The 24,991-nt window shown below is 39.4% G+C and overlaps 1 protein-coding gene across 1 annotated transcript in view; it reads left to right on the forward strand.

The window, feature by feature from the left end:
* Nucleotides 1–18,572, forward strand: part of SCIN (scinderin) — a 48,061-nt gene extending 29,489 nt beyond the window's left edge. The window contains exons 5-16 of the mRNA XM_058802293.1: nt 3,685–3,780; nt 5,280–5,412; nt 7,057–7,145; nt 7,345–7,560; nt 8,580–8,701; nt 8,885–8,975; nt 11,439–11,609; nt 12,097–12,274; nt 12,754–12,875; nt 14,518–14,595; nt 15,858–15,918; nt 16,872–18,572. Of these exons, the coding sequence (XP_058658276.1) occupies nt 3,685–3,780; nt 5,280–5,412; nt 7,057–7,145; nt 7,345–7,560; nt 8,580–8,701; nt 8,885–8,975; nt 11,439–11,609; nt 12,097–12,274; nt 12,754–12,875; nt 14,518–14,595; nt 15,858–15,918; nt 16,872–17,005 (1,491 nt within the window). The 3' untranslated portion in view covers nt 17,006–18,572. The remainder of the gene's footprint in view (nt 1–3,684; nt 3,781–5,279; nt 5,413–7,056; nt 7,146–7,344; nt 7,561–8,579; nt 8,702–8,884; nt 8,976–11,438; nt 11,610–12,096; nt 12,275–12,753; nt 12,876–14,517; nt 14,596–15,857; nt 15,919–16,871) is intronic.
* Nucleotides 18,573–24,991: the final 6,419 nt, after the last annotated feature.

Here is a 24,991-nt window from a genome sequence, read left to right on the forward strand (position 1 = left end):
GATCTAAAGCTATGGAGTTAATGAATACTTCTGCTAAAACTATGCTAAGCCCAAAGAATGAAGAAGGTGGGGCATGGATATGCTTTCAGGGCTCCTGATTACTCTTTATATTGTTGTTGCTGATAGTATGATAAACATAATAATAATGATGACTTAAAAAGTGGTTTCAATGTCTTTGTGTCCAACTGTGCATTTATGATATTTAGGGTGGGAAGTTTGCCAGGATGGTTGGACATCTGGGGAGCAGTGTGCCTAGGTTATCTTGTGTGTACCCAAGACAGCCTTGCTGTTTCCAGGTGTGTAGGGTGGATTTTTGGGTCTGAGTCCTTGGCATGTTTGTGAGTCAGGGTCTCACACCTCAAATCATGCAGGAGAGCCAGCCTGGGGCTCTCAGTGCACTGGGCCATACAGTGTCACAGCCTGGCTGTGCAGAAAGGATTATATGAGCACAGTCCTGTGTAAATCACTGTCATAGGATTTGTGTGAAACTAAGTGTATGTATATAAGTGTCAGAAGACCCAGTGTCCTTCAAATGGTCGGTTGGTATAAATAATTTCATTGGGGTACCTTGCTGCAAAGCTTTGGGAGCCTATGGCTGCAGTCTCAGCTGGAGTGATTTGCTTTCTTTTTGATCCATCACATGAGAATTATCTGTAAAAAGGGAGGTGCCCCAGAGAGCTACAACTCAGCCAGCAGGTCCTTATGTAAGGATACAACCCAGTTTCAGCATAGCAGTTAGCTGTTGTTTCAATACTGTTGTAATCTTACTGATAAAAATATTAATTTTCATAACATGCAGACATGTGGAGCCATCGCATGGGAGTGTGCCTTAGGAGGAGTAAAGACAACTTCTCTGGAAGGCATTTCTTTGGGAAAGAGCATTATTTTGACATTTTTTCATGCTTTGTGTTTTAAGTATAGGATTTTTCCTTTCACGATCTGTCTCATCCTCCAGCCTGTAAGTCAAACTGGCAGCAAATACATGTTGGAAGCTGCATAAACTGTTCCTAGCAATACAGATATGTACTGACTATATATATATTTCATACAATATCACTTCATATAGTGAGTATATATTTATATGTATGTATGCTACATGTCTTCACAATTGATGCCTTCACAGGCCTTAGGTCATTTAACCTTGTATCATCTTCTGGTTCTGATACCAACACATGCAGGTACCACCAGTGATTCAGCTCAAGGCATTTTCTGACAGCTGTGTTGGCTGCACAGCCCTCCTCACAAGTCCTGCCTTTTCTTACCTGGTAGTAGGAGAAGCACGTCATGTCCTTCTTAACAAGGGTCATCACAATGCCAGGATCTACAAGCAGCTGTGGCTTAAAATGCAGGGGAAGGGGACGCTCTCAAGGCCCTTCTCCATTTGTTTTTGGGCTCTTCTGAGAAAAAGAATTACAGAAATTGATAATTTGTGTTTTCTGTTTGCCTGTGCTGAAGCACAGGGCTAGAAAAGCTAGGCAGAGAAGCTGCTGTGTAATGAGTTGTGGAGGGCTTTCCCTGGAACCAGAATGTTTCCTGTCTATAACTGCACCTGCACAAAGGGGATTCTAACCCCTCTCTTTGTGGTAGTACCCATGAATTGAGATTTCCTAAGACCAGAGTTTGACAACAATTCTCTATCTACTTCAGAAAAACATTTCTGCATTTGGTTTTAAGACAGCAACAGGTCAGGCCAGCAATCTAACGTGTGCTGGGCCCAAATTTAAAACCCAATTTTTAAATTATATATAACTGCTTACTTTAATTGCCGTCAGAATGCAGCAACCAGACCTTGCTGTAAATAGAGAGGCTGCTTCTGTCAAGGTGCCTTCACAAACACCAACAGGCACTTTTTGCTTTGGAATATTCAGAATGACACTTGCACAGTTAAAAGAAAAAAAGGGATTTTGTATCAACATGCATGACTTACAACGATGCTGCAAAATAATTGTGGTGCCCCAGGTATTCTATAGGCACAGCAAGGGAAAACACTGACTTTCACTGTGTCAGAAGCCAACATTTTTGTGGAGATTTTTGGGTCTTTTGTTTGTTTGTTTTGGAGGTTTTTTGGGGTTTTGGGTTTTTTTTTTTTCTTTTGCTGTAAATGCCTAATTAAACAGTACTAGTGAGTGCAAACTTCTGAGAGTTTTCTTAACAGGATTCTTTTACCTTATTACTGGTTACTGAAAGTCAAATGTTACAGAACCCTTGAACTTGTTCAGTGTCTGTTCAGGTAAAGATGTATGCTTGTTATTTGGCAGTTTTGTGACCCTGGCATTACAAAGACAGGGAGGGAAACATTTTTAAAAACCTTGTGCCAGTAAACTGCATATGCCCTTCTGTTCTAGCTGTTCACCAGCACAGAGGCACTCTGTGGTGGACATGGAGGCCAACTTGGCCTATAGAGCAGTAAATCTGCAGCCATGCAGTATAAATTCAGGAAATGCTGACTGAGAACTACTGAAGAGCTATGGGCAACATCTTTCTTAAACAGGACATTGCTTTCTTGTCTTCAGTGAGTTGCAGATAAAATTTTCTAGCTTAAACTGCAACAAGCACATATGAAAAGGCTATTTTCATTTTATTTTATTTTACTGTTTTACTGACTGTTCCAGGTAAGAAAACTCCACAGATGGCAGATTTATATTAAGTATTTACTCTGTATTGTTTTGCTTTCCAAATTGTTTGCAGCTGTATGCTTTATTGGGCTTCCCTGTTATCAAATATTTACAAGGCTTTTTCCCGTGGCTCCACATTATATTGCACAGCATTTTATACAGATACTGCACAAGTTCACAGGAAGGCTAGCACTGCCCTTGTACTTTATGTTAATATTTATTTTCTCAGACATATCAATTACTACCTTCACTCTGGGACATAATTTCATAGGAATACATAATATTCTGTATGTAACCTTTGGATCTGTCCCACATATATGGGTCATTAGGGAAAGATCATCAAGAAAGGGTAACTAGGACTTAATAATAACTACCTGACTTACCATATTCTTGATGAACCTCTGTAAATTTCTTATAGTGATATTTGTTATAATATTGCCCATGGTGTAAAACTACCCCAGTAGTTAAAATTGATTTTCTAGTGGTAGAGCAAGAAAATGTTTTTCTCACACCATAAATTATTTTTAAGATCCTAGCTAAATTTTTGCCTTAAAATGGGATTAAGAATCTGTAACTTTTAAGATTAATGAACTCATCATATGATATTTTATATTGCTAATTAAATTACTTTATAATTTCAGCTAATACATTTTGTTCTGGAAGTTTTAATTTTAGTATTGTTAAACATTTTAAGAATTATGTCATTCCAAAAATTATAATATGTGCTTGACAACAGTTCACTAGTTACTGGGAAGAAAAAAGGAAGACAGGTAAACACACACATAGAACAGGATCACATACACCTTTCTGTGTGCATTTTGTAGTGTATAGACAACCAGCAAATTGACCTGAGGAAAAGACATCATGTAGGCATAAAGTTACTGGAGATCTGACACAGGTTTTAAAAATTATCTCTATGTTTGTTTTAGTTATGAGTTTGGTTTTAGATTGTCTTATATATAAAGATGATCCCAATTATTTGATTACTGCAACAATACATTAGTGTACAGATATTTATGCTCTAGCACCTACTCTCTCTCTGCATTGAATTTGTTATTCTCTTATGCAGGTTTTAGGGAACAAGCCAGAGCTTCCTGAGTGTGGTGATGATGATGATGATGAGCTGGCTGATGTCACAAACAGGAGAAGTGCTAAACTATATATGGTAAGTTGTTTATTTATTTACTTATAATTAGGTATGCTCAGCAGTAGTCATGCTTTTATTCATTCCTTCCTCATAAATGGAGTTCTGGCTTCATTACAGAACTGCTCTTATTTTAGTTTATTTGCAGCCAATGAACAAGTTACTCAAAGGATGTCAATTAAGATAGTCCAGGTAATTTGAGGGGGAAAAAAAGGATTATATTTCTGTATACTCAAGAAAGAAGTGAAGCATGGCCTATGAACCACACAGTGCAGGTCAAAGAAGAATTAGCTGCTCTTAAATCATCCTCTCTTCCTAATTTTAACAGGGAAACTTTTAGTAGTCATATATGACTTAGCCACCTCTCTCCCTGCCTCTCACATGATTTTTCCACTGCCCATAGCTGTATGTGGGATTTACAGGAAGCCTGTATGAGGTGATCATTGTTACAAAGCCACTCGTCCGTGTGTTGTGTTTAGGTCACATCAATCATTCCTTTCATGCCAAAAGTCTGGTGTGTATTTCTCTTCATAAGAGGGGTTTAAGGGAACAAAAATGGAGAACAAAAGAAAAAGGCCTGCATATATATATATACACACACACACATATATATATATATATGATCAGGAGCATTGAAGTAAAACATAACTAGAGAAGGGAAAGTGAATTTTGAATCCTAAAACTCTGAAATTTCTATGGATATCTGATAAATTAGTATAAGTACACAGGTTCTGCTAACAGAGCTCTGTTAGCTGGATTTAAATGTGTTGCAGTATAACAGTGAGTGTCAAAGGCAGGAGACAGGTCTATGGTGAGCCCTCAAAGTTGGTACGATGATTGATTTTTACTTGTTGTGTGCAGTGGTAATTTCCTCTTTGTACTTCCATAATATAAAATGCAAGATACAGTGATGTGTTTAAAATTCATATTTAATTATGAAAGGAAATAAAGACATAGAAAAGTAATTACAATAGTAATAATCTATTTTCACTAGTAATAACTGGTCTTTTCGGCTACACAGGAGTAATTTTAAAAAGTTTTAAATGTCTGCATGAACTTACAGTAGAGGTTACAAAGCAGATTCTGGAACAGGTCATACATTATAGTTTCCAATTAAAGAACAGCAGGTTATAAATGTAGGCAATTCACCTGTTAGTGTCAGTGTAGGACTATTTTATTATGGTTCCAAATGCTGTTGTTCAGCATGTGCATGTACCTTTGGCTTCAGTGTAAGCTGCTTGGCAGCAGGGACTATTCCAGTGGATGAGAAAAAAGGATTTATTTTAAGAAACTGCGAGGCAAGGATCTAACAAACTCCCTAAAATTAGCACTACGTCTCCCTCTATTGGATGTAAGATGAACTGAAACAAAAAATCATTCACCTACTTTACTTCCCAGCAGTACACAAATTTCATATAGCCAGTTATATAGGAATGGCAGCTGATTTTATACTTATTTCAGAAATTAATTTGTCTATAAAAGCCAGAGTTGATCTAAATTTGAAATTACTGTTTTCTTAGGTGTCAGATGCGAGTGGATCCATGAAGGTGTCCTTGGTGGCAGAGGAAAACCCCTTCTCTATGGCTATGCTTTTGTCTGAGGAGTGCTTCATTTTGGACAACGGTGCTGCCAGGAAGATCTTTGTGTGGAAAGGTGAGAGGTCTCTTGTACTGCACATGCAGAAGCTACACAGAGATCCCTAAGGAGTTGGCACAACACCCTTGGGACACTAGCAGTAATTTAATACTGGCTGGACACTGTACCCTGCGCACAGCCCTTCCCTGCTACGGGCTGTGGACAAGGATTACTCACTTGTGTAACGACCTCAAGACCGAGGTTGTCTAAGAACCCTATTTTTGAGATATCTGTACATTTGGGTGATGAAATGCTTATCTAAATGGCAAGTACAAAGCAAACATAAATAATTCTATGATTTCTGTATACTGTTGTCAAATCTCTATCTTCTGGGACAAAATCTGGACACTGAACATTCCATTTGGGTAGGTCACTCCACAGAGCTGTGAAATTGAAAGGTGTGTGTCCAGGGCATAAACTAAAAGCATAAGCTTGCAAATAATTTAATATCTCTTTTTTTCTTGCAAATATTTCTCTGAGGTATCATCAGTTGGCAATTGCTTTGTCTGAATGTTTCCCTGGGGAAGAATACTGCTATTGTGGAATTAGGTCTTGACACCTGGATTGCTGTAGTGCTGCCCTTCAATCCAGTGCTGAGTATTTATTTTTTTTGGTCTGAGGCAGCTTATTAATTATTCTTTGGCATTTTTATTTTGTTTTACCATGTGCAACACTAAATAATTACTTGAGGCATTTTTCAAGTCTCTCAAGTCAGTCCAGGAGGCATTGTAAGCATTTTGTTTGAAAACATTGGGGGAGCATTTTGCTCAGATGGCTTATGTCTGTCTGTCCCCCCGATGCCAAATTGTCATTCTATATGAAAGCTCCTAGAAGAACCAAGCCAACAGGGTCAGGCATAAAATAAATAAAATATTATTTAGGTATCCTCACTTTGCTATTGCTGGTAAAAATAATGTGTGGAAAACCCCCATTAGGCTGTGAGTCTCACCCTTGCACGGGAGGCTGCAGCTATCATCTCTGCAGGAAACCTTCAGGCCTAAGCTGAGAAGTGTGAATTACCTCGGTAATGGTCTCCTTCAAAGTGGGATACAACTGAATACCTGATCAGAGCACCTGATTAGACTGTGAGGTCTTTGGAATGCAGCCCCTGCAGCCTGCTGGGACACAGACCCTGTGGACAGTGTCAGTCCCACAGAGGCTTCATCTAACAGTGAGCTAGGCTGAACAGTGTTAGGAGCAGTGGATAGGGAAATGGGTAAATTGCAAAACCCAGCCAGACAAAACAGGAGTTTCTTTTACTCTTTTGCACTGCCTGAAGAAGTGGAGGCAGTTCAGCTTTATTGACCATATTGCAGCCCAGCAAAGGAAGTCAGAGAAAAGATCCAGGGTACCTTGAGCCAGGCAGATATTATTAACCAGTTTTTATTTTTGTAGAAACACTAAGTAAAACAAAATGCCCCCTTTTTCTCTCTTTCTGTTTTTTCCCTTTAAATTAACTATTTCCAAAGCTATCAAAGTACTGTTTTGGCCGTTCAACTTCACAAGAATCTTCTTGCTCATGCTATGTCCAGCATTTGTGTTCATTCAAGACTGAGGGAAGAGCAATGTCAAAGAGAACCTGGCTTGAGGATTACTTGTTTTTAAAGGTTCTGTGTGCTTATTGCCCTTTCCCATGTACTGTTATCCTTCTGTTTTAATCAGGCAAAAATGCTAACCCTCAGGAGAGAAGAGCTGCCATGAAGAATGCTGAACAATTCATACAGCAGATGAATTATCCTGCCAACACACAGGTGCGATCTATTTGTGGAGGTGATTCCAGGAGAGCTTGAGCTCTGTTGAACACATTGTTTTTAAGTCAGCAGAAAAAATATTTTTAGTGGCTTATAAAACATAAGGGCAATATTTCACATATAATCTAGAAAAGTTTCTGTTTGGGTAACTGTGTCAGCTCTGTTTTCCTTCTGTTTCACGTGTCTTCCTTCATTTCAGATTCAAGTCCTTCCCGAAGGAGGGGAAACGCCAATGTTCAAACAGTTTTTCAAAAACTGGAAGGATAAAGATCAAAGCATTGGCTTTGGCAAAGTCTATGTCACAGAGAGAGTGGCTAAAATTGAGCAGATTGAATTTGATGCTACCAAGTTACATGAGTCTCCACAAATGGCTGCCCAGCATAACATGGTAGATGATGGTTCAGGGAAAGTAGAGGTAATTTTCATGTTGTAATAAGTTTTATCTTATCTAACTAATGTATTCTGCTACTTGTGATGGGCAAAACTGCTACTCTGTGTTTTAATTTTTATACTGTTGTTTAGATTAGCACTCTGTTAGTGGAATGTTCTTTTGGTGCTTATGAAAGTGATCAAGAGAAATCAAACACCAGAAATATTACCCCTTACACAATACCTTGTAAATATTTACTTTAAATAGATTCTTAGTCTAAAGGAGAAACTTTAGGCTTATATCAGCTTGAGATCTGGAATGGGAAGACTTGTGCTTGGAATCAGAAATCCATTCCATGTCTTTATGTAGATATCCAGTCTGGTTTCTAGAGGAACCTTCTTTGTCCCTAGAGTGTCTCTAAGGTAGAGAGAGAAAAAGATAACTGTAGAGTCTTTCTAGACCTTTTCATATCCCACTTCAGGACTATCTTTGGACTACACAGGGCTGGCATGGCATTGTATTAACATGGCCTGTTGCATGCAAATTACTTATTTGGCTTCTGGAAGAAAAAGAAGGGATGAATACCTACACTCTTATCAGTGTATTTTCTAGAAAACGCTCACACTTGGGATGGTCCATAGGCTTGAGCAGCCAATTGTTTCTGAACTGCTGTAGTGAATGAAATAGGAAGAAATCTTCCTAACACCACGTTACCTGACTGCAGTGTGCCTCTCCAAAATGATATGTTCGTTTTATGATGGATCATAATGTTGTGCCATGTCATATTGTCACTGTAAAGTATTAAGAAAGTTCATCATGGCATTGTGAAGTGATCATGTGTGAAAAAAGGATCAAGACAAAGAGAAGGAAGTGTGTTGCAGCCCCTTGTGGATGGTCCTTATTAATTCAGCTTGTATTTACCTACTTCATGAATAATCCTCCCTGTATGTGTTCAATAACACTTGGGAACAGGAAGGACACTGAAGGGATAAGATAGTAAAACACTTTGTGAAGAGTCTCAGGATGCAGTTGAGCAATCTGCAGTGCTTTCCCTGTTTCCCCAGATCTGGCGTGTGGAAAGCAGTGGCCGAGTTCCTGTGGGACCTGAGACATATGGGCAGTTCTATGGGGGTGACTGTTACATTATCCTCTACACTTATCCCAGAGGGATGATCATCTACACGTGGTATGTTTGGCTGCCTTTGCACAGACCTGCAGTGTGTGGATATTACTTTATGTTGACTTTATGTCCTTTTGAGTAGAACACATGTAAATGTAAGATTGTTCACTGTGAGTTTGTCATACAGCACAAGCTCTGGGTTACTTTGAAGCTAAATTTAACCATTGTCTTTCTCCTTGTCTTCCTCAGGCAAGGAGCCCATGCTACAAAAGATGAACTGACTGCTTCTGCATTTCTGACTGTTCAGCTGGATCGGTCATTAAATGATGAGGCTGTGCAGGTTAGTCTCTTGTGGATAAAATCCAGCAGAGCATGTAATACTTGCAAATTTTGATGAGAATTGAAAGGAGGAGCTAGCATTTAAAGACTGAAAATGCCAATTGTTCAGGTGTGTATCAAGCAAAGTACCACAGGATCTTGTTAGTTGCCAGAGATTGCCCGTTTGAATCGTCCTTTCTGTATGCAGTTGTCCAAAAGAACACAGATATACCAGAACCTAAAACTGCCTTTGCTTTCCTTTGATTTGCACCTTTTTAAAATTAGGTTTCAGTCCTGACAAGACTCACAGACCCTGTGCATATCCCAGTGCAGACTGAATGATAAGACTGTCCCGGGCAACTCTCTCCAAGCAGAGTGTGACCAGTCAATAGCCATGGGGGAGCTCTCCTGTCTCCTTCTGATTGGGGAGGAAGTTGTGATATTTAGCTCAGACAAGACACCTGACTTTTAGAGGGGTGAAACTGAGAGAACTGAAAGCCACGTGAAAGACAGAAGAGGAAAACCTGCTGGAATTGTGCAATAGGATCTGGCTGTTCCTTGCCTCATTGAGAAACACAACTTGGGTTTTCCCATCCCATAGTGCTTGCAGCTCCAGGAAAGCAGGATACACATCCTCATGTGCAGAAATGGGGTGTGCAAAGCAAGGCACAGGGCACTGGCAACTAAAGGGTTTGAGTAGATGAGCTAGTCCTTGGCTTGACTGGGTGTGTTCTCTTTTTATCACTACTGAGAAGGGGTAGATAGGTGAAGACCTGAGGGGTCTCTTTTCACAGAAAAGCTTGAGCTGTGAGATGACAAGGGACAAGCAGAGATTTTCTAGGCAGGAGGAGATAATTCTGTGATTCCCATTTCTTAATTACAAAAGCAAAAGGCTTTCCCCACCCACTAAGGTAGAGTTAATTCAGTTGGCAGCCCAAACTTTTATCCACTAATCAATTATGATTCTGACTGGAATTATAATAAGGAAGGATTAGAACACATTTAGATAATTACAGCTTGAACTATTCCTAACAAGTGCTCTATATTTGGACCTTGTCCAGCCCAGTGTGGTCCTGCCTCATACCTAAGGCTAATGTTAATCTTAAAGTAATAACAATATTATTACCATTGTTAACAATATTACTGTTGCAATTTTAAGGTGCTTAAAAAGTGTTTTTATTAAAGCTGAAGATCCATTTCACTGCAGTAGACATGATACTTAAAAGTACTTTCAGCCTGCAACGGGTTTAGGAATGTATATGTGTACATATCTATATGTGTATATATATGCACATGCGTATATATATGTGTGCATTTTTATGAAAACAGACACAATATATTACCTGTGCCTGACATGTCTATCAGCATTATTTGGAAGCTTTAAGTGTGCTATTTTGTGTGGTCACTAGATGGCACGACAGTACAAGGGACTGTTAAAACGTTGGGCTTCGAGAATGTGTTTCACTGTGCTGTTTGGGTCATCTGGGGTTTTTTACGTTTATTGGGGTTGGTTTTTGGTTTTTTGTTTGTTTGTTTGGTTGGGTTTTTTTGTGGTTTGAGGTTTTTGTTTTCCCTTTTATAAAATCCTGTTGCAGTTTGTCCCTTACAAGTGTATGTGTCCTAGGTTATCCTTACCAGACAACTGCAGCAGTCTGTCTACCTGTGAATTAAGTAAAAGCACTTGCTTGTGCCCAGCTTCAGCTGTTCCTCTGGGCACCCCAGCTCTCAGCTGCCCCAAGCCTCACTGGGGGCTCTCCACTTCTCCTCCTCTGCTGGCTACACAGCATGTCTCATTCCCTTTTTTCCCTTTCTTTCTGGGAATGAAGGCAGGGATTTGTAGCCCTCTACCTTGGCCAGTGGTACTGTCATAAAGGAAAATTAAATGGTTGCATACAAATAACTTTAATCATACATTAACTTTAAAATAATCATTCTTCATAGCTCAATGTGGTTTTTTTTAGATTGCAGTAGCATCTTTTACATCTGTAATGGAAGTTCATTTTCATCATCCATGTTACACTCTGGATGAGAAATTCATGATACTTTTTTCATCCTCTTGGCAGATAAAATACATATAGAAATGAATGAAATGAATAACCATTCTCTTCTGCTTAAATAAAGGGTACCTAAACTTCCAAGATAGTTTTTCAGGAGAATTAAGTCATTCTATAAAACACTATGAAATGACAGTTCTTTTGAAAATGAATGATTTTTATAGCAGCCATTTTAATCAGCTAAATATTATGTTGGAAGTTTGAATTTTATCTTTGTGTCACCGTGATTGACAAAAAAAAAAAAAATCTCACAAATGCTCTACTCTGTATGTCTGGAGCTATATTTTTAGATCTTTTCAGCTTGCCATTTCTCATTTTTGTTAACATACTTAACATTGTTGGCTAAGATCCCCGTAGCTGTTCAGCAAAGACCAAAAATAACCAGGTGTATCCTTTTGTTTCTTTTATTGCATTTCTTTACATATCTGCAGATCCGAGTCAGTCAAGGTAAAGAGCCTGCACATTTACTGAGCTTGTTCAAAAACAAACCACTTATAGTCTACAAGGATGGGACGTCCAGGAGGGAAGGTCAGAAGCCTGCTCCACCAACACGACTCTTCCAAATTCGCAGGAACCTGGCATCCATTACTAGGATTGCAGAGGTAAGGTCACCTGCTAAGTAAAGCAGCCATTCCCAGTGGGAAATGATAGAGCTGCCATGAGCTTCTCTGACTAATCTTGTTGGGTAGTCATATCTGGTAGGAACACAGAACTCCAAATCCAGCCCACTGCTCTATTTGATTAACCCGTCGAATAAACCAAAGAGAATATGCTGTAGCTGGCTGGAATCGGTCTGCATCGCTCAGAGGAGCTGTAAGAATACACACAGTGAACAGTCAGCTCACAAAGAACAGACAAGAAGTCAGCAACTCCTATGAGATGGTCTTTCCTACTGCAAACAGTCCTAAGTTCTGCCCTGCAAGTCAGCTCCCTGTCTTAAATCTAATTTGTATCAGTGTAAAACTAGGGAAGAACTGAAGACCAAAAGCATAGCAGATTAACATGTCTACACATTTTATATAAATATGCAAAATAGTAATTACATTATCTGAAGATTTGAAGAATAAAACAATTTCTTTTTTTATCTAGGTTGATGTTGACGCAGCATCACTAAACTCTAATGATGTCTTTGTTCTGAAACTGCCAAACAACTCTGGCTACACGTGGGTAGGAAAAGGAGCAAATAAAGAAGAGGAACAAGGAGCTCAGTACATTGCCAATGTTCTCAAATGCCAGACTGCAAAGATTAATGAAGGCCAGGAACCAGGTTCGTATGAGGCCACATGGATGCTAATGGACAGCTGAGAATACACAGCACTGCATGGAGACAGTAGGTTTAGATTAGATATTAGGGGAAAAAATCATTGCTGTGAGGGTGGGGAGGCACTGGAACAGGTTGCCCAGAGAAATGGCAGATGCCTCATCCCTGGAACTGTTTAAGGAGGGTTTGGATGGAGCTCTGTGCAGCCTGATGTACTGAAAGGTATCCCTGCCCATAGCAGGGGCATTGGAACTAGATGATTTTTAAGGTCCCTTCCAACTCAGGTCATTCTATAACTCTATGATTCTTCCTGGGTATGCAACTGATACTGGTATTTTGACAAACTGCAGGAAATACTGTAAGAAAAGTTATTCATCTTTGAGACAGAAAAGAGATTGTTCGGGGATTTCTGAAATACTATCTAGCAAACAAAAATACCAAATGTTAAATCAGCTGATGGATAAATTGTATATTATGTATTTTAGAGGAATTCTGGAAAGCACTTGGAGGTAAAAAAAATTACCAGACTTCATCACAACTCTTGACAAAGGCTGAAGATCATCCCCCTCGCTTGTATGGTTGTTCTAATAAGACAGGCAGATTTATTGTGAGTACATTTTGGATACTTTCTGTTTAATTATATAGTTTCTGGTATATTTTGCCTTGGAAATCAGTGGTCATTGAATGAATTTGGGGATCTGGCTTAGTTAGCCAGGCTTGGCAAGAACTAGAGAGTGGACATTTGATGCTTTAAGCTATCCAAATGCAATGGATGAACAGAATAATTATTACTGCAGAAGTTTGCATCCAGAGCCTGCTCCAGCCTGGAAACAGAGACTTGCAGATGCAAAATTTCCCCAGTCAAAAGCAATTTAATTTTTGCAGAGCATCACCAGATTGCTATCAATTTGCTGAGAAAGAGCAGGTCAGTGCCTTGCCCCTTACGTGTTTGACAGTGGTGGCAAGGAAAAGATATGCTGCTTGCCAAAAATCCCTAGCTATCTGATATTTTCCATAGAGATTTAAGATGTGTAACTATGCCTTTAAGGTATTGGCCTGTGCTCAAGGAGGTAGGAAGACTTACTTCCCTGGCAGAAGTGCCCAGAGCTATGTGCTGGGTATTAAGTCTGTGATTCAGGCTTAATTACTTACCCTATTCTGGAGGGCAATGCTGTGTCACCAGTTGGCAAGGACACACTCATTTTTGGGTAGGGGACATAGCTGGCAGTCTCCTTAAGGCACAGCCCAGTCATTTGGAGAGGGATAAAACAAATAGGATCCTTTAATAAGGACTTCAAAATCTTATGAGACTAGGAAAGTGTATTCTTCTAACAAGCTTCTAAAATACTTCTGGGAAATACAGTAATAGGAACCAAACTCTTTGCAGTAGTCTGCTGGGAACTATGGATTTGCTTTTTATTTTAAATTCCCTCCAAATTCTGTGAAATCCCCTCTTTCCTCTAGCCTTTCTCTAGGACCATTAGAGGTCCCAGAAGAGCCAGGTGGGACCACTCTGACTTTCTGGCCCCTGTAACACAGGGTGGGGAAAAGGAATGTCTTTTTCACCATCTGGTTATCATCCCTTTAGCACTCCCACATGACCACACATAACCAAACCCTTGACAATCCTTTAAAATTATTATCTCTCCTTCTCGTACAGAATAATATTAAACTGCTTTCTGTCTTCCTGCATGTCCTTGAAGAAGCAAGCAGTCTGCCTTTTCTCTGGGGACTAATCCTCAGTGGCTTAGTCAACTGTAATGTCCCATTGTCAAGTGACTGGGAAGCTTGGTTGGGTGTGTATTTCATCTCTGAGCTCACCCACTGCAAACCAAAGCAGTTTCTTTTCCTAATTAATGAATATAAGCTGCATGAATGTATCAGCTTGGTTGGCTCAAGGTTAAAATTTCCCTGTCTCCTTCTTCTGGCAGACCTCAGTCCCAACATAACAATAGTAAACAATTATAATGTAGACCTTTGCCTCTCCTGAGGATATCTTACCAATTCTGAAAATCCAAGAGCTGATTTTATAGGACATGACATTATGTGATTTGTTTTGTTTCAGAGAAACACCCTTAACGCAGTCATCAAATCAGTTTAGGGTTTGATCCTTTAGGAGCCAAAAGAACTGTTCATCAGCCTCTGCTCTTAAGATTGTAAAAATAGGTTAGGTCTTTGCAAAATTGTATGCCTTGATGAATCATTAAAAACAACAAAAAAACACCCTCAAAACATATCATCCTTTCTAGATTGAAGAGGTCCCAGGAGAATTCACTCAGGATGATTTGGCTGAAGATGATGTTATGTTGCTGGATGTTTGGGATCAGGTGAGTTGTGTAAGACTGCTTTTTGTGATAGCAAGGATAATTTATTCCTAATCATTTAGTTTGTAAGGTGGAAGGAATAATCATCTTGACTGAATGGAAGCTGTTTTGTTTTCTTTAAATTATACCAAAAGGAGCTATAATTTTTGAGCTGTATGATGTGCTGGTGTTCACACATGCCATTGAATTTTCAAGCATGTGAGACCACAGCAGGCACTTCTTATTTAAACCAATGAAGGCTGCAAGAGTATAAGCCCCAGCAGCATTCTGGAAAGGTTCTCACTCGTGTGTTTGACATCATCACAAAAATTTATTAATTAAAACAAAAAATATTTCATTAAATGTATTTAGAATTCACTAAGTCCTTGTAGCAGGAGCCACCTACAAAAAGTCCTAGTAGAGAAATGGACCAGCACTAGATAGACCCTTACAAAAATTTCTTCATACTAGAAAGTGAATGGAGGATGATAGAAACAATCTCCATCATTACTCAGTTTACTGAAAACTGAAAACCTTTGTGAATGACAGGAAAACTCACTGCAGATTTAGAGAACACATCTGTTTCTCACAGTATATTCTCTCTACCCTTCCTCTCCTCTTGGAAGGAAAGAGGAGAAGGCCCACACCCTATTTGTCTTCTTAAGCCTAACCCTTAAGGAACAAAAGGCTGAGGTTTTTGGAAATAAGAAGGAATGTCCATGGTTCGTGTGAAAAGGAGTAATGGGGGTTGGTGGGGAAGAGCTGGATGGAAAGTAGTTGGGACACACCAACTCAGATAAGAAGTCTTGGGATGTGTAGCTGGTTTCCAAGCAAATCCTGGAGAGAAATAAAAAAGTATGTGGGGGATTGCAGATCAAGGCTCTGGTTGCTGGTTTTTTCAGCTGGCTGTCTAGCAGTCACCCAGGGTAGCACATGTCACAGGACACAAATGTTTATATGCACACAGAGCTCAAACCAGAGACAGTATTGCTACCTACACCCAAAGAGAAATTTCCTTTTAAAGGTAATTAGAGATCCTTTAATCAGACTGAATAAAGGTCTGGCCTTCCAGTGTCATGGAGAGCAGAGAGATTTCAGAGGGCATAACTACACTTTCTCACAAGGGAGAAAAAAATATCAGTTGTGGTTTCTGAGAGTTCTGTACCTTTGCGGTCTTGTCATAGTGTATATTCTTTCTCCTAGAGGAATCAACTGTTTTGTACTTTACCAGCAGTTCACAACATCCTTATAGTGCCTGGGGAGTTATCTTTTTCCTCTATTTGCAGGTTTTCATCTGGATTGGGAAGGATGCTAATGAAACTGAGCGACAGGAATCTGTGAAATCAGGTAAATCAAATCAATTTGGCAGATTTCTGAGTGAAGTAGCATAAATATTACTTAACAAAGAGGAAAATAGGATGTAGAAGAAATCTAGTTATGTTTACAGTGTCTAAAGTGTTGCTGAGCTTATTAGGATTTAATACAGGAGATGACTACTTTCACCTTTAAATGCGCATTTAAAACTCTGTAAGTTTATGAAGGATAAAATAAATCAAGATAGCATTATTGGGTTGCAGAGCTTTTTTAATTATATGTAGGAGAGCTCTATGAAAAGTAACTGCACTGAAGAAGAAGGAATTTAAAAGGAGGTCGCTACTGACCTGCACCCTCAACGATGTATCTAGAGAAAGGATTGCCAGCAAGTCCTTACAGTGCCACCCTTCACTCAGTTACATTTGTAGGAGGAAATTCTAATTACAGAACAAACAGAACAAATCAAGACAACTTATGTGGCACGTACCTCCTTGCAAAATCACATGTCATCCCTGGTGTGACTTAATATAGCTGAGCTGTTCTGACAAAGTTCATGCTGAAAACCCTTGCATGTGTTTCCCTGGAGCAGCTGGGGTTACCTGGCTGCGTTTCCATATGTATTGATGTCATGTTGAGATGTCATCAAGGGAAACTGCACTCACTGGCTTTACAGGGACAAATTGGGAACGAAGCTTGTACATCCTTACAGCACCAGCAAATGGTTTCTCCTGTTTAAGAGCCAAAACCCAGCTGTATGGCAACAAACTGCTCAGAAAAGCAATCCCTCTGTTTCAACTTCATGGAAAATTCCTTCAGTGCCAGCTGGGAAAAATCAGCCTTTACCTGACCATCTCATTGCCTTTGAAATAATTAATTGAATACTGTATTATAGCAGCCCTGTGTTCTTTCACTGTGGCTTTTAATGTATTTTTTATACCAAAGGAATTAACTAATCATTCCATGTGTTATTTCCTCTCTGTTTTTAGCCAAACGCTATATTGAAACAGATCCTTCTGGCAGAGATAAGGGCACCCCCATTGTCATTGTGAAGCAAGGGCATGAACCCCCCACATTCACAGGCTGGTTCCTGGCTTGGGACTCTAACAGATGGAAGAACTGATCTCTCCAAGGAGACTCCAGGTTCAAGCCAAAGAATGACCAGAGCCCAGCCACTTTCTAGTATTTTTAAGCATAAGCTTATACAACAATATGATGCATCTGTTGTTACACTTTCCTGAGCTTTGATCTATTTCTGTGAATAACCTAGAAATTCTTAGCACTGGGAAGGATAAATGATAATTGTAAACTGGCCAAATGGGGTGAGTGGGGCTCTTCTAGTAGTAAATACAGAAAATGCTACCAATCTTTAATTGTAAAAGAAAGAAATACATTTTCTTTAATCTCCTGATTCTTTTAATGAGAAGCTGTGGATCAGTTTATTTTCATGTGCTAAAATGGACCAAATTCTGTCTCCACTTAAAAATCCAAACTAATGCCACAGAAATTCCTTTACATTAAGGTCAAAATAATAGTGTGCAGAATTTGGCCTGAGAGAGAAATAAAACTATCCATTTCAAGGAAAAGACTGCACCTGATTTAATTATTAGGCCCATATATTGCTACACTCATTGAAAGTTTCAGATAATATCTGATCCACAGTGGGAGTTGTAGCTCACAGGGGCCAAATAATGGATGGATATTTGGAGAAAGCTGTGCTTAACATGTTTGTTTACCCTGTTAATACATGTATGTGTGGAGCTTTAGACTGAATACTGTCAGAATACAAAATTGACAAAGTTATTTTTGAGGGACAGTCTGGAGTATTGTAATGAATTCCTTCAGATTTATCTCTGAACCAGCTCCAGCTCCACCAGGTCTTTTTAACTAAAGCTCTTAAACATGGTGTAGTGCACTAGTGCTTTGAAGTGGAAGCAGAAGTAACAGCTCTGAAAGCACATCCTCTGCCTTAACCAGACAGCTCTTAAGCCATTCTTCACCTCAGTTGCCTTACCCAGCAGTGCTCAGTTCTTCTTCAGCATGCAGACTGTTCACCTTCTCAGGTGCAGGATGTCTTTCTAATTTTATCTGCAGGTGTTACACAAATATCAAGCATGTCAAAAGCAGGGAAACCCCTGTGTCGGTAGCATTTCTGGGAATATGGAATGTGAGTATGCACCATATAATATGGCCTTCTCTTTTCTCTCAGGCACACTTACTTGAGCTTTTTTTTATTCTGGTGAATTTAAAAGTATGTTTTCAAAGTGGCTTTTATTTGTAACTTAGCCAGAAGAAAATCTATTTAAGGGCAGTGGGAAAACTTCTTCAGATCTTTAGCGCTGCTTTGATCACTTATCCAGTAATATTTGTTTTAAACAACAATTTGTACAGCTGTAAATCATACTGGTGTGGCTTTTTAATGACAGCATTTCAGCAGTTTTATTATTCTTATTTTATTATATAAGTTAGTTTGGAAAGTGAAATTTTAGACATTTTTGTATTTTTTAACATGCTTGGGATTTTAAATCAGAGTAATGCAAAAGAGCAAATTTAGTCTGAGCTCATAATATCAATGACAAAAGAATTGTGAAGCTAAGAGATTAATTATAGGAGTTAGCTTTAAACATTTGTTTAAATGTCTGCTAATATAGCTGGGCTGTGTCTGAATGTGATTTCATTTAAAATAAAGTTATAAAAACCAGTATTCTATATGCCAAACTGATCTTCCTCTCTCTGACATATTGTAGGGAGTGCTTCCACTGCATCTAGCAAGATTTCCTGAAAACCTTTTAAATGAACAGTGCAGTGAGAAGTTACTTGTTTTGACTTTGGTGCCATTTTACCCAATGGAGGCTTAACTCTTCTCACCAACTTGACAATTACAAACCTAAGTGAAAATCAAAAAACTTAGGTTTTTATTTTCATCTTTAAGAAAAAACACCATTGTTGTTAAACTCCGTTTTTTTAACTTTTTGCTTGCAAAAATAATTGAGTACAGAAATAACTACTTACTAAAATAAGAGGAAATAGGTTTATGTTTGTTTTTAAAGGATACATGTTGCTTCTTATTTGTGAGAGTAGATAAGATGTCCTTCTCCTGCTGGAAGGAGCACAAAGACCTTTTCAATGCCTGAGCCACTGAGCAGCCTGTAATTATCTGATTGTTGTCTTCAACACATACATATGATTCTTCTCATTTTCAAAAAATAACAGTTATAGTAGCTTCTGAACCAAGGATTAGACAAGATTTGTCCTTCTTGCACATAAACATCTTCCGGGACACTGAGGGCTCTGAACTGGCACAGTCTGCCAGCATATTCTCCAGCACTGTGAAAGCCTCTTTTCAGTTCCCTCACACAAGACAGAGGAGCCTTTGTGGTCTCCTGGCCTGGGCTTTTGAGTTTGTAATACATTGTTCTGGCATGTTGATTGCTGATGTTGAGAAGAGCATTGAGAACTCATAAGGGAACAGTGTTCTTCATTGGGCTTTAAGCACAACAGCTGCTTGCAACATTGTTCTTGGGTTTGCTTGCCAGTGAGGAAGTTTATTTTTCATAATATATGTGCAGTACACACAAAGATGTATTTCTTTCCCTTGAGAAGAAGAAGAGAATGAGGGAGGACAGACAGGATGGACTGTGAGTGCTTGGAAATGTTAAAGATTAAGCTGTTTCCAAGAAAATATTTAAACACCTAACTTAATGAATACACATATCAAACCTGTCTGCCTTGTTTTCATAATAGAAAAAATTTTGCAGATATGTATACAGTCAAGTTCAGTCAAGAATAAGCTATGTCTTGCAGTATTATCACACAGTATGTTCACTCTACTTGCAATGGCCAAATTAGACCCTGATTTAGGAGTTTCATTATACTATTACCAAACAGAAAGCATTCATGTTCTATTGGTTGTAAATGCAGCATCATTTTTCATCTTTATTTCATTGCAGCAGAAAGGTGTTAGAAATCCTTAGAACCATCAGGACATTATAGTCCTATGTACTATCCATATTACATCAAATAACATAATCTTAGAGTATAACTACAGATTATGCACAGGACAGGAGTCAGCTTCTGGAATCATTGTTCTAAATACCCATTCTGACCATAGTGCTATATAGAATTAGATCTGCTGTCAATTACTATGTTAAATGCAGCTAAATTCAATTGAATGGTTTGATTTCTTGCCAGTGCAGACTCACACAGCCTTCAACTGCAGCAAGAAAATGCTGGTGATGGGAGGTGGTAGACAGTAAGATTATGGTTCCCTCGCACAGGATAATTGAGGAATCATACAGAAAATGTTTTGCTCACTAAACTATAGCAGGAGGTGCTCTCAGTCATCTTTAGACATCTTCATAGGCTACAGGAACACTTCTTGTTATTAATATTGAAATCTTCTTGTAGTCTTCATTTTTACTGAGCATAAAAGAATTTAAAAGAAAAAAAAATAGCCCAAACAAGGCTATTCTTTTGGACTGAAATTCTTCTTCAGAATTGACTTCTCTATAGGAAAGTTTCAGAAAAAAACCTTCAAACTTTGCTTTAGGATACAACTGCTTTAGCAGCATCTCACTGAATTTCTGCCTTTATGGCTTAATTGAGCCGAATGCAAGTATATGCCAAATGCCAAAAAATTATTATCTAATAAAACCAGAGCTAGATAATACTTTGCTGTGATGACTCTACAAATCCCTGCATTTTCTTTTTTAAAGACAATAATGTTGTCTTTAGATAAAGAAGTAGTACCCTTTTCCCTTGTTACGGCTAGGAGTTCAGATGCTAAAATCAAAGGAACTTCTGAAAACACAATCAGATCTTTAATCGACTTCATGTCCTTGATGCCTAGTTACATCTTCTCTTGACTGGCCTAAAGTTACTTTGACCTTCTTTTCCTGTTAGCCCATTAACTTATGCTGAAAATGAATTTACTGCACTCACTTCAGTGAAAGCTTCCAAGGTGCAAGGAGGAGAAGGCTGACCAGTGGGAACTAGGAGGCCCACACAGCATAAAATTAACAGATGATTATTTTGGCCTTTCTCCCTCTGCTTGTCATTTTCCTCTTGACATTAAAGCATATTTGCATTTTCAGGGGGGAAAAATTGTCCCTGCAGAACAGAATATGTAAGCTAGTTTTTTCTTTAATAATAGCAGAGGTATTCCAGGGGAGCAAGCAGAAGGTTAAACAGTCTGTATCCGGCTTCTTCTTAAACACATGCACGCTTCCACCCTGTGAGTGTTCTCTCCTCAAAGGGTTGTTAAGGGTGTACTGAGAACCACAACACTGTACATTTTACCAGCACATTTAATCAGCCAGCAGTGAAATTTGGGCCTCCGTGCACATGAAATGAAAGCATCAAGTGGAAGCATTGATTTTTATTGTTTGTTAGACTGCAGATCATTGCCTCAAAAATCTGCTGCATGGAGGCAAGCAGGGGAGACTGGAACAATCTGAACAGTATCCCACTGAAAGGCCCAGAGGCACACACAGCAGCAATGCTTTGATTACTTTAAAAAAGCCTCTAAACAGTGCTAGAAGAGCACAGCTCTCCTTGCTGCTCCTCAGCAGATATCACAGAGGCGACTCAGGGTGATTTCCCAGCATTTGGCAATACTAACAGCAAGGCTGGATGCAATCAGGTGATTTTAGTGTCACTTGCCCAAAGTTCACCATGCTTTGTGTTGTCTGATACCCTTGCTACAGAACAAGCAGCTACAGAAACAACTGTGATTAAAACAGACTGCTGATTGGAAGATTACAGATTTCCCTGGAGGCTTAGATTTTCACAGAGGTGTCTCAGAAAGGTCACAGGTTTCCTGTAGTGGGCCTTGCAGCACATCAGAGCCCCCATGTAACCAGCTGAGTGGGCTGCACAGATCTCTGACAGCACCAAAGATTGCTGTCCTTCCCAACACTAACCAGCTACTCTCCTACTATACTTGGGTAAGAAGTGGCAGTGAATGTGCTACCACCAAGAACAGGCAAGAAGCCCACTCTAACAATCCCCTCCTCTCTTTCTAGACAGGCCCAGGCAGCCTTCTGCTGCCAGACTCTGTCCCATCCTAGCATCTGCAGATGCACTTCAGCATCCAAATAATCCCATGTGTGAATTCCTGAACCTCAAAGTGATCTTTTTTTAAGATGGTGTGAGGAAAGGTGATGAAAACTTGTCTGATATTCAAAGCAGCAGACAGGGATTCTGGTACCTGTATTTCCTGTTGTCTGTGTGAAGTGAATCACTGAATTTACTGTCCTATTCTCTACCTATTAAATGAGGATTTCCTCAATCCTTTCCCTGTTTATTTAAGCTGCTCTGTCTCTTACCATGTGTTTGTACAATGCCTGACCTAGTCAAGTCACTTCTGAACATTCTCATCTTGTAGGTGCTGCTCATAGTCCAGACAGGGCCTGGGTTATTGGTGCCAGGCTGCAGAGACTTGCTCAGAGCAGGATTAGATGAGATGAGTGTGAAGCCTCAGAGACCTGCTGAAGAATGGCTGCAGCTCCACCAGCTGTGGCATTAGGGCAGCAGGGGAAGGGCAGAGGCCAGCTCAACTGAGAATTTAAGCTTTTATGGTATAACACAATAAAGATATAATAGATCTCTCATCCTCGCCTCTGCAGCCTTGACACTCCATGAAAGATGTAACTATGGGTGTATTTGCATCAGGTCCATAAAAATTCCTCTCCAAAATGGGAGCAACTGCTCTGGGGATTCTAAGTATGAAGCAAAGACAAGGCTCTGCTGTGTTTACAAAGAAATAGCAAAATCCTCAGGTGCTTCTTACTCCAACTTGGAAAAAGAAAAGATTTGTTTTTAAAAGGGATGGCATCTTGTCTAATCTCCCATGTCCTGAAACTTTTCTGCTGCTGTTGTTAAAACATGAGGCCTCTCTGCAGTACAGCTCATTTTGTTTCTGGCAAGTGGTGTTTTGTGGTTAACTTAAGGACTGTGAGTGTTGATAATGTACTGGATCTTTCTTTCATTATTATTGAATTAGACTAGGTAACACACATGGCTTCAGTCCAGAGACTGAGCACGCCAAGTCCTGTCCACAGTCAAGGGTATGAACTGCGAGAAACAAAAAGTGCTCACTGACTACAGATGGAGGGATGAAGATTACCAAATTTCTTGTTCATTTTGAAGCTTTGGTTTTGCATTTAAATGTTGTCTCTGTTCTCCAGCAAATGTCTGCTGGCTGCTGCTATTGGTTTCACACAATTTCATCACTCTGGCCCAGTGAAAGCTTGGAGTTAGGCCCTCTGTAGTGACAGCTGATGGCTCTTGTTTTATCTTAACTCTGACTTAGCACAGGTCTGAAAACCACAGAAACACATACATGCTTTATGTGCCAGACTGCTGTGCCTTCAATCAGTCCTCAGCAAGGACTCAAAGATGAATGATTTGCAGGGAGTGCAGTGATGCTAACTTGAAAATCCCTGTTTCTACAGTTGTGCTGAGATGAAAGGCTGTGCAGATATTGGTGTCCCTAAGCAGAAGGGCAGGGCTCTTTAAGTGACCCTCAGCAGGCAGAATCTCTCAGATTGAGTAACAGCCTTTCACACAATGACCTATGGCTTCAGAGGCCTTCCATCAGTAAACCAGGAGGAAGGGATATAACCATTTGTCCTCTTTAAAGCTTTCTCATGCTTCCTCTGAAGATTCAGTTTGGGATTGCATCTACTCATGTGCTGAATGTATCATATATTTATCATATACCGTCTGAAATACAAAATATTCAAAGCATGAAGACTTGCTTGAATAGATTCTTTCTGTTTATGGTATCTCCATGCTTATTTTTTCCTTACATAAGGAGGTATTGTTTGTTTGATTTTTCTTTTCCAGCAGTGGAAAGGCCTTGAATAAAATAATTCAATTAGAAAAAAAAGTGATTATGTTCATAATATCCCACTGCTGTTTCTGCTCCCTAGAAGTCCTGCTTGGACACTTAATCTTCTATGATCAGTCCTGGCAGAGGTGAAGAGGAAGGCTTCAGAGAGATGAAAACTGCAGAGCTTACCCTTGCAGCACTTCAGCTACTGCCTCTTGCAGTGTTGCCTCCATTCACTGGAGTTCAATTAAAATCTTAGCTAAACAATCTGTTCCTCCACAAGTTTGTTTATTTGCCTTCCTTACTTTGTTTAAAGCCTGCTAAGTAGTGTGGTGTGGCCATGAGAGCAATTGGTATTTTGGCAGGGTTTTATGAGAGTTTACAATTCTAGTGGCAGAAGCTGTGCTGAATTCTCTGAAAGGCTTCTCTTTTTCAATATTATGGAATTGGAATGTATGATGTGGTTTGTTTGAATCATATTCCCTGGGAGAGGAAAGCAAAAACGATTTTGCAGGGACAGGTTTTATAAGGTTTTCAAAGTGAGTTTACTGTTGTTTCCCTCCAAGAATTGAAACCTAGGATGTGAAAGAAAGCTTTCTGCCTAACACCCCCAGGTTTAGCTTTCAAATCAATTTTCAAGTGACTTTGCTTTTAACATTTAGCAAGCAGTAGGCCTAATCTTGCATTCACTGAATTGTTTTAGATTTGCTGTTAACTTAAAAAGAAGACACGGTGAGCTGATAAGATTTAAAAAATGTAGACTACAGCTGAGCAAGGAGATGAAATTACTCCTCCCCACCCACACAGTGTTTGTCTTCCCTGAAACCATTCTTTCATCGTCCTCTCTTTGGTTTGTTTCTTCTTCTCTTTTTCATCTAATCATAAATACAAACCTGGGAGCTCCCTAGGATAAGGGTTGGTTTTCTTTTTGCTATTGCACACTGTAATAAGCTCAGATTTCACATTGAAGCTCTTGTAACTGAGAAGAATTATCTTTTTTTTTTTTTAATTTGGCTCAAGTTTTGGAAACTACAATAAATATCCAGTACTTAAGCATAAGGTGCCCATCATTTCTCAGTGGAAGAGACTGAAACCTTCATGCCACAGTTGAGGCTAGCTGGTGAAACTATCCATGGCCCTGGGGGGAAAGAGCTCCTTTGGAGGCACTGAAACTCTGTAGTTCTTATCACTGGCAGCCAAACAACTCTGTTTAGGCTTGAGAAAAATCCACTCTAGAATGCTTAGCTCTCATTCATATTCTGCTGACTGAAGTTT

Source organism: Ammospiza caudacuta, chromosome 1, assembly GCF_027887145.1.
Source record: "Ammospiza caudacuta isolate bAmmCau1 chromosome 1, bAmmCau1.pri, whole genome shotgun sequence".
Lineage (NCBI taxonomy): Eukaryota > Metazoa > Chordata > Aves > Passeriformes > Passerellidae > Ammospiza > Ammospiza caudacuta.